The following is a 16,780-nucleotide window of genomic DNA, read 5'->3' on the forward strand; positions in this document are numbered from 1 at the left end:
AGCCGTTCGAGATGGAGGAGAATCTGTTTTAGGAAGATTTTGCCAACACTATTCTCTCTTTTTTGTTTACATCAGTTGGTTTTCTTTTCGCTAAAGGCAGTTTCGATTGCGATTTATGTTAGTAAATGTGTTTTAATGAGCTGGAGCGCAAGTTCGGCGCACAAGCATTAGCAGCTTTCTTCTAAGAACGATATTTCTCGCCTTGCCTTCTGTTTTGTTTGTTTATGTAATGAAATATCCTAAGACTGATACGACACAAATCACAGGTCCGCCCTTTTATACAGGTCGCCCTTGTCACGCAAATAGAGATAAAAGTTAAAAATATCAAATCAAAACGTGCACCCAAAGGTACAGAAATTATAATAGGAAAATAAATTACTCAATGTATCGTAAAGTTGCGTGCAAAACTCGTGAAATAGTTAAAAAGTTAAAAAAAAAGTAAGAAAAACGTAGTTAAGAAAAGAGCTTCGTAACACAGTTTCAGTGCGAGTTGCGAGTGTAAAAAAGGTAAGTTTGTGCGATCGGTGAGATCGGTTGCTTCAGCGTTACCGGCGAAAAAAGGTAGTACTAATATTGTTTCCGACTGATCGATCTCACTGATTTGATTCACGTCTAACCGGTGCGAAGTGCGGTAAAGCTTAGCTTAGTTGCTGCCTTTCGATCGTGGTGCTGTTCCCATCTGCATGGGACAAGTTACGCTTACGATGCCGCCCGTAACGGTCTAAACAGGTAAATAAAGTTACTACTATACACTATCGACAAACACATGTTGCAGTCTATGGTTGAGCGAAACAGTTGCGAAAAAATGAAACAACAACGAAAGAGAAATGTATATATGGTGTATATAAGTAACGATAATAACAACCTTGCGCGTTACCATTTGCATCGAGCGCAAGTGCATCTAAAATACATGCGGAAATAGTAGACGTAATAAGTAATAAGTAGTAAGTAGTAGTAGCAGTAGTAGTAGTAATAGTACTGGTTCGTTTTCCTAAATTCGTGCGAGGTTTTCTTTTTTGTTGCTTGTCAAAATGTGCGATCGTTCCGATGTTGCCGGTGTAAAAACGAGATAATCGTTTGTAATAACAATAGGAAAAGTGCAGCGTTTCTACCTAGTCCTGTCAACGTTTTAACTGCTTGTGCGTTAGTATTGCTTTTGCCACTATCACTAAACAACAGTGGTACAGTTGGAGAAGCGTGCAGCGTGCTAATATATTGACCGACACATCAGGTCCGTTTCTGCTCAGTCTAATGCGAAGCGCGATAGAATTTGAAGTGAGCAAATTTTGTTTTGTTTTGTGTGTTTTTTTTTGTTCGTTTCTTCTTTTTTTATCAACTTTAATAAAAAAAAATCATTTCTTTGCCTACCTTCTTTGAAAGTTTTGGTTTGTTTCTTTTGCATTTTGTAGCACTGGTTTTCAAGCTACTCCATTTACTATGTTTGCTTTTCACTTTTGGTACTTTCTTTGTGTACTTAGAGTTTTTTTTCTCTCTTTTTTCACTTTTCATTACTGTGTCACTTTTTGGTTTTTAGGTGTTTTCTTTTGTGGTTTCTTTTTTTTTACTATTTACAAGTTATTAAAATATTTCTCACCTTCTTCTTACTTCTTCCTCCTGCATAACAGGTTTTTTTGACAACTCTTGTTTCTTCATCTTTTACGCCATAATGTTACCATCTATCGTTATTTGGTTTGTGTTTTGTACGCTGTCAAAACCTTCTTCTCTCGTGCATTACCCATCCACCGTACCCTTGCAAGTTGTTAGCAAAACAATCTGGATAAAAGTTAAACCGTCTCTTTCCTATGCGGCGTGAGAAGATAAGGGATGCTTTGGTTGATTCCCCCGGGGGCGCACACTACAAGGCACAACAATGGTATACTGTTGCCGCTGCATTTAAGCTGTATATACGCAAGATTAACAAGAAGAAAACAACATTGAAATAAACAGTTTGGGGGAAACATTATCGGGGTGACGATAAGAAAGGGGTGTTAAACATCAACCATCAGAAAGGGAGGAAAATTCCAATGAAATATTTCTATCCGCACACACGCACACACTAGGAAAGAGACGGTTCTGGGTACACCGTGGGTATGGGCGGGAACCATAATGGTCACGAACACGGGCTGTGTGCTTCCGGTGTGTTGTTTGCTGATTCGAAACAAACCTGGAGCATTGTTGGGTGGGTTTTTGGAAGGTAAAATTTTGACAGCGCTACAATTTCGTTTTTCAGTGACCGCGAGCAGAGCGTCACTAGTAGGATGTTTCCTCCCCTGCGTTAGGGATTACTTTCGACAGAACACATACACATACAGAGATGGAATCTGATGAACGGAAAGGTCCGGACGAGGGCGAACGTTGGTACGAAAGCAATAAAAAAAGGGTGAACTGTACGGTAATCGGAGCTCCTCTCGTGACAACGGAAGGGAGGTTTGTTTGCTGTTGCTTTTGATCATTTACCACCAACCGAGCTTACCGAACAGTCCATCATCGTCATCGTCGCCATCGTCGTCCTTGGCGTCCTTTTTACCTTTGCCCGACTTCGAGCCCGATTTGCCCGCCGATTTGGATGCCTTCTTCAGATCGAGCTGCTGGCGTTCCTGGGCCGCCTTCTTCTCCTTGGCGGCGGCCGCCGTTGCGTCGGCAACATCGGACAGCTTCTTTTGCCGGAACGCGAACTGGCTCTCCGCCTCGTCACTGTCCCGGCGGCTGATCTTCTGTGCGGCCATCTGCGTTACGCGGGTATTCTTCTCGACCTTTGCCGGGCAACACCGGAACGAGTCGTCCTCCTTGGCGGTGGATTTTTTGTCCCGCTTTGTAACACGACCGGCGTGTCCCAGTCCAACGTAGAAACATTCGTCATCTGTGTGTTATACAAAAAACATTTTGTCAGATTTAGTGAATCCTAAGTTCAATTTTTGCTTGTTTTGTCGTTGGGGTTTTTTTTTTAAATATATGCTTATTCAAACGATACGCTGATGGTGGCGGGCAGTGATTTTAGAACTGATTAAAACAAAAAAGAGAGAGAGCGAGAGATAAAAAAAACGGGAGCATTGAACAGGGGATAAACATTCATTGCACATACTCAGCAGGGTTACATCTGGTGGGGTCGGGGCTTTTATTCTTGTGCGTTTAAAACGTTCGATTGGCAACGATATGTTTTTGAGCGCGACTTTCCGTTACACCTATCCGCCATATTTGTTTTGGAATGCAAATGCTAACAATCGACTCTGTTTCCCGCCTTAGTAGTAACTCGTTACTGTTTTGAGTGGCAATAACAAAAAAAAAAACCTAGTGCCCACAAGTGCCAATTCAAAAGCGCATGCGGCACGATACATCACAATAGACAGCGATCGATACATGATCGGAGCAGCGTAGTGGTGCAAAACAAAAGAAGAAAGAAACAAAAAATAAACATTAAAAATAAAACACATAATGGGAGAGCAAAAAACAAAAGAAAGAATAGGAAAAAGTAACAATAGACGGAGCGAACTATCGTTATCGTATCGTCAAACGGGTATTTCTGAGGATCACTAAACGTAACAAAGCGTTACGCTGCCATCTTTACGGTTTCGTTTGACAATTCACGATCGGGACTGTTGTAAGGTTCCGTGGGCATGATTTGCAACATCAACATAGTTTGCTAAAACCGAACCGAACCGAACTTTCTTATCAGTGTGACGCGGTTTGCGTTTTATCGACGCGATTAAACATAGCTACAGATAATCGATCTTCCGGTTTCGCCGAACGTAAATCCGTTTCCTGGGCCCTGGGTCGGGGTACCCCGGAAGCAGCTAATTGATATGAATTAACTGACAAAATGTTTTTTGTAAAACAAAACCAAATCACTACAAACAAACATTTCTACATTGTTTTCTTTTGACGCGGTGTGTTTACTTTTCTTCTGTTTTTAGCGAGGTTTGGTTTCATCCCGTCTTCTGCTTTTCGTGTGTACCATTAAGTATTGTTTGGTAAGTTTTTCTTTTGGTTTGTGGTTCCGCCGTAGCAATAACATTCGAAGTTTCGACGTGCTTAAAGTTGGCAGGATCATTTCCTTGTTTTGTTTTTTTCTTGTTTTTTTTGAATTTGTTTTTTTTTGCTTATTTACAAACACTAGAACGTGTTAATTGTAGCTGTTCGTTGAAAGGAGCAAGCAATAGTGCCTAGAATCTTTGTAGTGTTCTCTGGATATGGCCACGTGCTTGTTGCACACTTGATTGCTATAGACAAGCAGACAAGATTATTTTGTGACGTGACGTGCGGCACGCCTTTTGGATGTGGCAGGTTTATAGTGCAAACGGTTCCTGCTGTCCGTTCGAGCGGCCCTCGGCGGTGGTTCAGCGTTTCCGGGATTTCGCGGCGATCGAGTGACGACCACATCCCAAAATAATCTCCTCTGCTCGGTATACGCTCGTCAAGTCCGTGTATTTGGGTACTTTAGCAGTGGCCATTCCTAAAATGAATACATTGAACTTCATTAGAGTTTCAGCACAGCAGTGATACACTAGGGAAACTTGCTTCTGTACAACTTATTTAACGATTAAAGATAACATAAATTCATCTACAGCTCTTACAGTCGTTTGCCGTGTATCGCTTATGTTCGAAATCCTTTGAATCCTTTACGCTGTTCGGTTATTTTTTGTTCATTTCTGTGGGTGGAAGGATACGCAAGTACGAGAAGCTACAAGGAAAACCAAGTACTCGTTAAAATAGTAACAGTGCTGGTGGCAGTACCAACCGGAAATAGTAGAATACGTAAGTGAAAACCTGGGCGGATAAACATTGTGTCAGCTTAAAACGTACGACATATCAATTTTGCCTCCAAAACTCTCCGTTCTCAGTTCCGAAACAGGGTCGTCAGATCAACACAACTTAAAGCCCCGAACCAGCATATAGCAGCAGATGGATTAAGAGTGCAGAAAAGGGAGTACAAATGGAAGCGGGTAGTATAACAATATAACGGGTGAAATAATACACACACACACCTAACACACACACACTCGCACACGCAATCTATTGTGCAGTAAAACGATCGAGTGGACCGTACATCACATCCGTTATCGAATCGTCATTTGGGTAAGCAAAAGGATGAAATGGAAGAATGGTTGGGAACAAAATGGCAGCTAAATGAGAGCAAGAAAAACGGGCAAAACGGGCAAAACTTTTTTTGTGTAAAAACCGTGGAATTGGGAACGAACGCTTGATTTGATAATGATAGTGGTACGAAATTTTGGAGTTGTCTTCCTTTTGCTTTTGTACACTTATGAATGAAGCATAGGAAAGGCTCATATACTGACTCGTTCTACGTCGTAAGGGGCATTCACTGTACGGGGGCAGCGGAACGGAAGGGTAGCGCAAGAAGGTGCATCACGCCTCGAACACAGTTTTACACGATCCTTTTCGAAGATCACATACACGATGTTTACGAACTACCAGCCAAAGAAAAAAAAACACCTACGATCATCGAATAGCGCAGCCGGAAACGATGCGACGCGACAGTCAAGGAGCGAAGAAAGTACGGTTGTTAATGGTGCAGATGGAGTTGAGGTTATGTGTGCAGACAGAACGAAGATCGAAGCTGTGTACGTGATCTCCCTCCCGGGTACGCATACTTCCACCTTGGCCTTTCTCCTTCCGGCGAAGGTGTTTTTGTTAGCATTAGCTACAGTATGTACAACGACCAAACAGGCACAGAAACACGGTACACTAAGGTAGATACAGCTTGCATAGATATACTAGGCGTATTAAAAACAAAGAGACAGATAGATAGATAGATGGATAGTAAGAGATCGAACCGGCCAATCGAGATTGAACCGGTAGCGTGCGAGCAGCACCACTGTGCCTACAGAGGCACACTACAGAAACAGGTACACGACAATACACTACACAACACAGGGTACAACAGTGAGGTTAGAGAGCTAGCGCTACAACTGAGCAACAACACGGTCTGCAACTCTGGTGCAGAGGAGCGAAGGAGCGCAGAATCAAACTACCTTCGGCATCATCATCATCGACGGCACGGGTAGTCTTTTTCGCACCACCCGACACCTTGGCGGTTGTCGGCTCGGATTTGCTGGTACTGGCTTTGGCGGGCTTACTGGACGAAGCGGAGGTGGACTTGGTGGAACCCGGTTTACTCTTCGTGTCCTTGCCGGCAGCTGTTTTACCGGTGCCGGGCGCCTTCGGCTGCTCGACGGCATCGAGCCGCGGGATGGGCTTTAGTTTCTTGCCACCGGATCGTTTCTTGTCGATACGATCCTCCCGTTCGAGCTCCTCCACATCGTCGGTGTAACGCTTGCGGAGTTTCGGTTTCGGTAGCTTATTGTCTGGAAGAAATGAGCGGATGGGATGGCGCGTTGGGAGCGGAGGCGTGAGGAGTGGTTTTAAAAGAGAAGGAAAATGGAATTTATGAGTACGAGAAAAACAAACACAACACCACCAAATCATCAGAACTGATGAGGTTGTTGGAGCCTTACACACTAGCGAACACATCGAGTAGAGTAGAACAGTACGGGGGTAGTACGACGACGATCGAGTGATATGCACAGTGATATAGATACAGCGGTACAACGATGCGGACGGTACGAACATACGGTACTAGCTACATCGAATCGGTTACACTGAATTACATCGAATTTAGTACACATCGAATCGGGTAGGTTACTGTAACGCGACAGTAACTCCCAGCGCGGTACCAGACCGGATAGAATCCAATTCACGCACAAGCGTTCGTTCGTGCGCTCTGTCAAGGAGGGGTTATTTAGGAGGAAAGGGGCATGAAAAGGGTTCTCGATCGATAGAAGATGCAATGCTTATCTTTCGTTCTCTACGTGCCGAATGGCGATAGGTGCGCTGGTCATGTCATAGCCGAAACAACATGGCCCACATCGTTCCTCAACAGCCTGCATGCGGCAGAGTGTACTGCTTGGGCTACAAAACAACACTACATCTAACACCGACTGGAGCTAGTTTGCTGCAACTCTGCTCTACGCTAGCAGTGGCCAATATTATTTACCAAAAAAGAAGAAACCAAAAAAAAAAACGAAACGAAAACTCTTAAATGCACGATTCAAATTAGGCATTGCTAGTGAAGGGCAAAACTGGAGAAGGGGGGGGGGGGGGGGGTAAGAACTGAAGGATACTAAGGTGCCACCTAGCGACGTTAGAAAACGGTTCCACTACGGGCGGAGCGCTACGCTGCAGAACACCGAAACACGTGTGCACGATACGTAAACCAAGTGGTGATAGCCCATCAAACACGATCAAGACTCATAGACGCATGCGTTTGTTGTTGCTTCCTGTTTTGGCGGTGAACCACTCGGCAGCCACGTTTACCTAGCCCGGTGTACAACGAACGGAGTGTGCCTGACATGGTCGAAACGGCGGGCGCTGACAGCGATGTTGCGGATGGACGCAAAATGGAACGTTCCGGAACACCGGCACGGGCACGTGCTTCCGCCAGAAGCAGTGCCTTGCGGGCTTCCTCTTCCGGATCGGAAAATACCACCGGAACGCGCTCGCGCACCATGCCGTACTTCAGCTTGATATCGTACTTTCCTGCACGGATGGGATAAGGTATCAGACACGTGATGATGGGCATGATATGGTAAGCGGGAATCGGGTGAGCGAACAGCTTAACGGTAGCAATGACACTGGAGAGATTGGGCAAGCAAGTCCAGAACGAGGCGTATATGTGGAGCATGTGTTTAGAAACGGTTGCAAAACCCTGCCCCGTCAGTCTGTAAGGATGTACTCTCAGGAGTGATACAAAATTGCAAGCACGTACACCAATCACTGTTTGGCTTTAATGTTTTGCACGAACATGTTTCAGACATTAACAGCAACTTCAAATAACAAGATGTCTGTAATTCTTAGCTTCTGGAAAAGGTTGAACCAAATGGAATGCATAGCTGAGGTGAAGTCGAGTTGTCGGGCATACATTTGAGCGATGCAGCTCGATGAACAAAAAAGTAAAAAAAAACCCAAAAAAGAAATAACAGAACACAAAACTGGAGGGAATAAACAAAAATGGAACAGCAACAACAGCACCGATGGAAAACAATGAGCAACGGTCGGGAGTTTGAAAATGTCAAAAAGGTGGGCAGAGCGTAAATTCCGAAGGCCCCTTCCCTTTCGGAGACGTAAGGCACTGGTGGGTAACTTATACAACTAGGACACAGTTCCGTTCTTACTTTTGTGATCAATTAGCCACTGCAAGATGCGTTTTTCGTTCTTGAGATTACCTGCGAAGAGAGGGAAAAGAACATGAAACATAGCAAAAGAAGGAATGGAAGTGGAACGGGGGGATTTGGGGGGAAGGTGGAATAGTTGTCGTTGTGAATTCACTTGATCGGTTATTAGTCTCGTTCAAAGCTTGGGGAACGTTCCATACCATCGTACATAATCGGGACACCGGTTTCGTAATAAACAAGGGCCGGGAACGAGAAGATACCGATCTCGTGGGCCAGCTTCTCATCGTTGGCCTTCACAAACTGGATGTGGTGCTTGTCGGTATCGTCGTCGATGGTTTCCAGCTTCTCGAGAATTTTGGGGCAAGTTTCGCAGTCGTCATCGTCTGTGGGGAGGTAATGGGAGGAAGCGAGTTTAAAATATCCTCCAGACGGTCGTACAGATCCACTTACAGAACAGCACAGCCAAATGTTCCACCTCGTTCACCAACACTTGCAGCGTTTTGCGGTCGACCGACTCGATGATCTCGGGCTTGGTGTTGTACTGCTCCAGAACCCACTCGAGGATCTCTTCCTCGTTCATCAGATCACCGGCGTAGATCGTGCGGAACTTGTTACGGTAGAAGACCAGTGCGGGCAGTGTTTCGAGATCGTACTCCTTGTCAATCTCCTCATCGGACGTCTTTACGAAATCGATGTCCTTCTCCTCACACTCATCATCAATGTTCTCCAGCTCGGCAATGATCTTCTGGGCCTTCTTGTCGTCATCGTGATCTGTCGGCGATGGACACAAAATCGAGGGTGAGTGTTAGGACCAGCACCGTACCGTAGCACTGTAGCGTGTACTTACAGAAGAACACAACAATGTGTTCATTTTCCGACAGAATCTTCTCCAACATCTTGATGTTGACTTCCTCAATTTTGCCGGGAATTTCGAGCGTCTCCTCATCGGTCAACCATGCCAGAACCTCATCCTCGTCGTTCATATCACCCGAGAAGATCAGCGGATCCTTGTTGCGGAAGAACACCAGCGACGGTATGTTCTTGATGTTGTACTTCTTGGCAGTGACTGAAATAAGAGATAGAGGACATGATTAAGTGTTAAGAATGGAGCTTCTATGCTCGATAGACGAGACCCAGCACTCTTACCCATATCTTCGGTGGTAACAAAGATAATGCCAGCTTCGTCCAGCTCATCGTCGATGTTTTCGAGATCGTCTAGGATTTTGTCACACTTCTCGCCCTCCTCGCACTCGCCGCTGAAGTAGACGCACACGTACTCATGATCGTCGATCAAATCCTGTAGAATCTCGTCCGTCACCTCCTCGATGGTGGCCGAGTACTTTTGCAGCTTAAGCCATTCGAGAACTTCCTCCTCGTTCATGAGATCGCCCTCGTAGATGGCTGGGATTTCGTTCTCGAAGTATACCAGCGCTGGCAGATGGTCAAGACCATACTCACGCGCTTCTTCAGCATTGTCCAGACGGGCAATAACGATCTCTTCCTTTTCCAGCTCATCGTCGATGTTTTCCAGCTCGTTCAACACGCGGATATCCTGCTTGTCGTCTTTGTCGTCTGAAAGGTGGAGAAATTGTCCAAGAATGTTATGACGGTGAACATAACGTGGATAGCTGACAGAAGCTGATACTTACAAAAGATAATAGCAACGTGATCGTACATCTGCATCAGCTTGTCCTTCATTTCGTCGGTGATTTCAGGAATTTCGGAATGACGCTTCTGATGTACCAACCAGCCGAGCAGTTCCTCTTCCCTCTGCAGATCACCTTCGTAAATGTGTGGAATACCGCGTTCAAACAGAATCTACAAAAAAAAACATCACTTGATTACGGACTGATCTATTCCACTTCTCTTCACCCTTCTTACCATGGTAGGCAGTTCCTCAATGCCCCACTCCTTGGCTTCGTTATCATCATCGATTTTAACAAAAGCGATATCGTTCTGATCGCACTCGTCGTCGATGTTTTCCAGCTCGGCCAGCACCTTCTGCGACGTCTTCGAGTCCTTGTCGTAGAACAGCACAGCGACGTGCTGCATCTTTTCGATGATCATGTCCAACATCTCATCGGTAACGTCCTCGATTTCGTCGCTGTTAGTCTGGCGCTCCAACCAATCGAGCACATCCTCTTCCTGGTCAAGGCTGCCTTCGTACACGGTCGGAATGCCCTGCTCGAAGTAGACCAGCTTGGGGAACTTGGTGACACCGTAGTCCTTAGCCTCCTCAACATCATCCATCTTGACAAAGTTGATACCGAGCTGATCGCATTCATCGTCGATGTTTTCGAGTTCGTTCAGAACCTTTTCCGACTTCTTGTCATTGTTGTCATCTGGTGTGAAAAAAAGGGATCCTTTAGGAAGGAATCTACACGAAAGCAATGGCATAACATTTTACGTACAGAACAAAACGGCGATCGATTTGCCTTCCTTGATAAGTTTGTCCAGCATCTCGTCGGTGACATCCTCGATCTCGTCCTTTTCCAGCTGAGAGAGCAACCATTCCAGGATCTCCTCCTCATCCGACAGATCATCATCGTATACATTGGGGATCTGCTTCTCAAAGTACACGATCGCGGGGACCTGCAAGTATCACATTGGAGGGTGAAGAATAGTGTAGCAGTTGGAGCGTACGGTACTGACAGTGTGAGATAAACCAGTCAACCACTATAGATAAACAAAAACTGCTGGCGGAATCGCTAATCGTTTAGCAAGGTGGCTTTCCACACCGATCGTACGACGATACAGGCGGGTGGCACTATAAATATAACACCGGCTGACGATACCCGCGTATCATCTACGGTCGGTTTGGTTCGTTAATTTCAAGTGGGTTCTAATTTTAACCACCATAAAGCACTCCAACCATTACCGGACAGACACGCACCGTTGTAACAGCGCTGGCTTGCGTCATAGTGACGGCGAGGTGGTGGTGATCGTGAACGTCTGTTGTCTTACCTCATCGATGCCGTACTCCTTCGAGACCTTCGGGTCGTCGATCCGGACGAACTGGATACCGTGCTTGGCGCAGTCATCGTCAATGTTTTCCAGCTCCTGCAGTACCGATTCCGAATCCTCGTCTTCATCGTCGTCTGCCGAGGTGAGTAATGATTAATGGGTTGCGATCTCAAGGATGGGAAGATTACGAGTTTACTCGCGGGAAACTTACAGAACAGCACGACCAGATTGTCGATGTTCTGGATCAGAGTCTTGAGCGTCTTGGCGTTGACCTCCTCGATGACATCATCATCGTCACCGGTGGCCTTGTTCTCTACCAGCCATTCCAGCACGTCCTCCTCACGCTGCAGTTCGTCTGCACGGTGGACAGTGGGCGAGAAGAAAATTGACATTGATCATCTACAACCCACGCTAGTCTTGCGCGAAGCGGAACGGCAACACTTACGCTCGTAAACGATCGGAGTCTGGTGACGATAGTAGACCAGCTTTGGCAGTGGGCCCAGATTGTATTCCTCAGCCAAATCTTCATCGTGAATCTTCACGAATCCGATGTCAAGCTGGTCCGCCTCGTCGTCAATGTTTTCCAGCTCCTGCAGGGCCTTGATGCACTTCTTACATTCCGGCTTGTCTGGGGAGGTTGAGGGTGAAGTAGAAGTGAAATTAGTCTCTTGTCATTCAGTAATTTTGCTCGGGAGGATGCTAAGAACTGGACGGCAAATGGTATGCCACAATGGATAAGGATGGATAGCTACAGTGGGAAGTGATCGTCATTAACCCTACGTCCTAAAGGAGTTTTAGATTTAGTAACCTTTTGTACATGCATAATCAACCGGTTAGAGCAATCTCCCTCTCTTTTCAAAGTAAACCGAAGAAAAGGGCGAGGGAATAGAAATCTTTCTGCTGTGGATCGTTTAACAAGCGTGGGTCGGTGTTTTATCGCACCGAAACAAAAGCATGCAAAATGACAACAGATACACACCATTTTTAACACCAAAGACGTACACACTAACAACAACACAGTAGTGATTAACCTACCAGGCAGCAAACAGGACTTTACCGAGCACACAAATAGCGTACGAACAAATAAACAAACAGCTGTACGAACAAACGGGACCGAGATGAAAGAATCGGACCAAAGAACCGAGCATCAGGTGGGATAATGACGTGAGGGCGGAAAAACAGATCCACTTCAGTTTGGTCGGTGGGATGCAAACGCCGGGAGCACAAAGGTTTGCCACTAGATGGCGCTCGCGCTAGTTATGGTTTGGTGTGTACTACCGAAGATTAAAAATAATGGCCGTGCTCCATGTGTTGTGATGTAATTTCAAACGAGGTGTGCTTCCTTACTAACCGGAGCCGTACGGTAGGCCAGTGCAGATCGGTGCGGTTTCATGTTTTTAGTGCTTTCTTTTAGATTTCTGACCGTGGCGCATGGAGTGTGTGGGAGCTTGTTCATAGTTCAGGTTCCGAAATGGACGTCTGTTTACGCAAGGTAACACCTACACGCTATTGCTCGGTTCGGCTCAAGATCAGTGTTTCGTTTTTCTTTTTTCCCAAATCAACCTGTTTCACTCCGACATGTGTGAATGTTTGTGGCGTTTGAATGGGATGTAGAACGAGCAACGTTCCTTCGGTGTGTGGCCACCTCCACGGGGAAAGTGCATGTTTTCATTAATATCATCGTTAACTGTTAACTGATGGAAAACGAGAACGGCATGGATTTGATATGGGTGCGAATATTATACTCGTAATAGCGCCTATGCGATCGGTCGGTTGATCGTGCCGACAACGTAGGAAGTTCTGACCTCCACAGCGGTGTGGAAAACGTTGATTCTTACATCATTTGGAAGCATATCAAACTTCAAAGTAATTGACAGTTTAAAGCATCATCAACCGGTGGGGATATTATCCAAAGTAGTGGATCATGTAATTTAACTGCAAAGTTGCCTTTATCCACCAATAAAAACGCATAAATCGCTCCGAACTGGTTACTGATTGCATGAAACAGCAAGGGCACTAGCGAAACTGATGATAAAAATAGGTGATGAGCATACGGAGCAGACAAAACATGCCGCTCTGATACAAACTATATCTTGGCGCTGGGTACGCGCTGAGTGATGGTTTTGCTAGGTAATGAAACTAATTTTTACTTATTGTGAGTCATCGTTGTGGTTCGTATGGCTATACAGTCGGGGTTGCAAAAGCGCTTACCAAGGTGCGAATAACATATTGCCCCAGAGCAAAAGTAGAATCGTATTTAGCTCATATTCTTTACAAAGTTGAAGTTTGATGTTGAAGGATAGATTGTTCTAAATGGAGCAGGGAAGCATTTGAACATTATACAGCAATGCACATTTCCAAACTGCAATCAATTCAGTGTGGTGGTAATAAAATGATACAGCGATTTGCACCAAATGGCTGAGTGCATCAGTTCAGTTAAACGATGCGTTCGCTCCTCGGTCACTGATACAGCCATTCCCAGGGTGGCTAATAATAATGCTCAGCCACTGTGTGTGAGTTTTGTACTAAAATTAAACACAAATCTTCTAGTGGATCACATCAGCGCGCTCTAGTGTCGTTGGGATGTGTCTGGAGAAACGTTAGCTAATGATGTCACGCACGTCTGTTCGACACGAACTGCGTGAGTGTCAACGCAAGAGATGTCACTTTTGGTTTAACCGTGACTCACTGCTCGCTTAAGAGAAGAGTCTCAAAGCAACACAACTGTGCTAACCTTGAATATTAAGAGCCGACCGTAAAACGATCTCCTGTAGGGCAGCAATCTTTACAAAATTTTCTGTCCAAGGTGACCCAGGGCAGGAATTCCTCACGTTTAGTGGTTGCAGCTGATCGAGGGAATCGTTTGTTGTTGAATGGGTTTTTAAACATATTTATAATGTAACTCAAAAGTAAACATAAACATGGAGCCGAATTCGGTTTGGTGTGCAATTGTAAATGCACCAAACAGATGAAACTGTAGCAGTGAAATGATTTATTTGTTTATTTATTTGTTTAACTCTCGTTTCTGCAGCTGTTAAGCAGCATGGTATTGATCGTTTAAGCACGACAGGAAAGCACCGTATACATCACATAAAGATGTCAAGGCTGTGTTAGAGCTTAAGTAATGAGGAAAAGTAGCGATTCAATGAAACATGGTTATTGAATATAACATAGTAGTTAAATATAACAGTTTAATGAAAGAAAATAAAGATTATAAGAGAATGATACTTTTGGATGAAAATATAAAGCAATAACATTAAGCAAATTAATAACAACTAATTTAAAGTTTTCTTCGAAAGGAAAAGTTTTACGATTAAATTTGGTAACTCGTATAACAGAATAACAAAGTAAAACTGAAATTGTAGAACGAAAGAACAAACAACTTTAACGACAAGAGCTGTCAAACACATTGACACATAGAGGACACAACAGGAACAACAACAAAAAAAGAACATAGAACATAAAAACTAAGGCGTAGTGGGCGAGAGTAATCAGGTAGCTTGATCTAGTAACCGAATTGTCCTAGCATACTGTTGCCTGGGAGCGTAGCAACACAGCAGGCGCAGAAAAAGTAAAATTAATACAGAAAAAATAGCCAAACGCGAGATTTGGGCAAAAGAAGACAATCAGCAAGGGTGGGAAAAAAGAAGGGTAAAGGCCGGCCAGGCGTTGGGTGGTTTTCGTGGAACAATAGCAATAAAAGAGTAGGGAAGAGAGTGGAAGGGAGAGACGGTTTTGTTTCACTTACTGTTGTTTCCGGGTGGGCAGTTTTCGTGATCAGTGCCTACGGATACGCGGGACGATACGACACGAAGGGGCGGTTTTGGGTTTGTCGTTTGTATGTATATTTTTTTCCATTTAACCATGTTTATATGTAGGGTTTTTGTTGTTGTGTGTTTGTACGTTGGTGGATTGCGGTTTAATCAAAAGGTTTCGAAATTGTTTCGTGTGGTTTTGCCATTTCCAAACGATCCATTTTCCAACATTCCGTTGTGCCCGGAATTTGGTTAATGATCGACGTGTGGGTGGTGTGTGTTTATGTGTAAGTTTTTCGTGGTGCAGTGCATGGAGGGGTGTGCATAAAAGTGGCATAACACACGGACACGTGCGCACACACACATATATACATATACCCGCACCGGTAGTGCAATTTCGAACGTGCAGAGCGCGTATGAAAAAAATACGCATGAAAAAGTAAGAAAGGAAAGTGGAAAGAAAAAAAAGAATAGAAAAAAAACGTAATAAGAAAATGTATTTTTGTAACAGAAAGGGAACGATTAAAATTTAGTTAAACGCTTCCGCGAACCGACACCGACAGGAAGAGCAGAAGGTAAATTTAATACGAGGTGACAAACTGGTCTTAAAAAACGGTCCGCATTTCCTCGTTCGCCTCATGGGAGAGGCGAATGGCAGGACAGCGAAAACGAAACGTTGGAATGTGCGCGAACCGAACCGTCGTTCTGGGGCGGCAAGAAACTTGAACGGGCATGAACATGAATTTGAACCGCCGTACGGAAACGTACATCATGATGATGCGATATTTATAGTGGGGTTCGCTTTCAAAACTGTACAGCATTAATCACGGCTAGCGAAATCGCGATGAAAATGAACCGAAAAGAGTAGGAAGAGTCTAGAGTCTGGCACTAGTCAAAACGCGAGGCTTAACGCTGAAGTGAACTACAGCAGTAGCAGCAGCAGCAACAGCATCAGCAGAGGGAAAACAAGGAAAAGTCGCGCGTAAAGTGAATAATACACGGCTAGGAGAGAAGGTTCAGCAAACGTGAAATTACGAAAGTCCCGAAACATTGGTGCTGCAACAGAATCTGCCCATTTCCGTGCTCCTCGTTTGCCCATAGTGTGCGTACGGTCTAGTCGCGACAATTGCGATCTACAGCGCAGCGCATAACACAGCGGTACGGTGGTTAATTTATCAGATGAAACGGTGCGTTTTGGTGATCCATTGTACAATGTGATGAAATGTGCTAGCTGCGTTCAATTTTTACACTACACAACGAAATACTGATGCAAGGAAAAAGAAATAAACACGAGTGATAAAGTGTGTAAACGAGACGCGTGAACCACAAAAACTAAATGAAGATCGGTATCGAGCAGGGTGCATATTTCAACTGTGTACAGAACACCCGTCCCGGGTGAAGGAGATTTCAACTCGTGAGCAAGAAGAAAAACACAACTCAAAACAAATGTAACACGAACACTGTACAGCATCAACTACTACTTCAAATCGAGCGCATCAAAACGAGTGCCTTGTGCGGCTACGGTACGGTAAGTCGGGCTAGTTTTCTCTCCCCCCCCCCATTTTTTTACAATCATATACAGCGTGTCGATCGGTTTTTTGGTCGCGCAATTGGTCGCACACACCAATCGAACACGGAGCACTTACAGAACAGTACCGCAACGTAGTCGGAGTCTTCGATGATCTTCGACAGAATTTTGGCGTTCACTTCCTCGATCCGGTCGGGCAGATCCATCGCTTCCAGCGAGGTAAGAAAGTCGAGCACACCGGCCTCATCCATGAGGTCACCCTCGTAGATGATCGGTTCCTTCTCCCTGCGGGAAGAGAGATGGGATATTTTGTGTTGTTGTATTTGCCCCCATTAACAGTGCAG

At 44.9% G+C, this 16,780-nt stretch overlaps 1 protein-coding gene across 1 annotated transcript in view; it reads right to left on the bottom strand.

Moving 5' to 3' along the window:
• Nucleotides 1-16,780, bottom strand: part of LOC128714637 (uncharacterized) — a 30,582-nt gene that overhangs the window by 7,116 nt on the left and 6,686 nt on the right. The window contains exons 3-17 of the mRNA XM_053809513.1: nt 16,555-16,721; nt 14,902-14,937; nt 11,599-11,781; nt 11,365-11,508; nt 11,154-11,287; nt 10,601-10,781; nt 10,071-10,531; nt 9,839-10,007; nt 9,336-9,761; nt 9,037-9,255; nt 8,640-8,960; nt 8,390-8,572; nt 8,190-8,240; nt 7,333-7,554; nt 5,991-6,323 (exon numbers count right to left, since the gene is read on the bottom strand). Coding sequence (XP_053665488.1) covers nt 5,991-6,323; nt 7,333-7,554; nt 8,190-8,240; nt 8,390-8,572; nt 8,640-8,960; nt 9,037-9,255; nt 9,336-9,761; nt 9,839-10,007; nt 10,071-10,531; nt 10,601-10,781; nt 11,154-11,287; nt 11,365-11,508; nt 11,599-11,781; nt 14,902-14,937; nt 16,555-16,721 — 3,230 coding nt within the window. The remainder of the gene's footprint in view (nt 1-5,990; nt 6,324-7,332; nt 7,555-8,189; nt 8,241-8,389; nt 8,573-8,639; nt 8,961-9,036; nt 9,256-9,335; nt 9,762-9,838; nt 10,008-10,070; nt 10,532-10,600; nt 10,782-11,153; nt 11,288-11,364; nt 11,509-11,598; nt 11,782-14,901; nt 14,938-16,554; nt 16,722-16,780) is intronic.

The sequence above is a fragment of the Anopheles marshallii genome, chromosome 3 (genome assembly GCF_943734725.1).
Source record: "Anopheles marshallii chromosome 3, idAnoMarsDA_429_01, whole genome shotgun sequence".
Taxonomy (NCBI): Eukaryota; Metazoa; Arthropoda; class Insecta; order Diptera; family Culicidae; genus Anopheles; species Anopheles marshallii.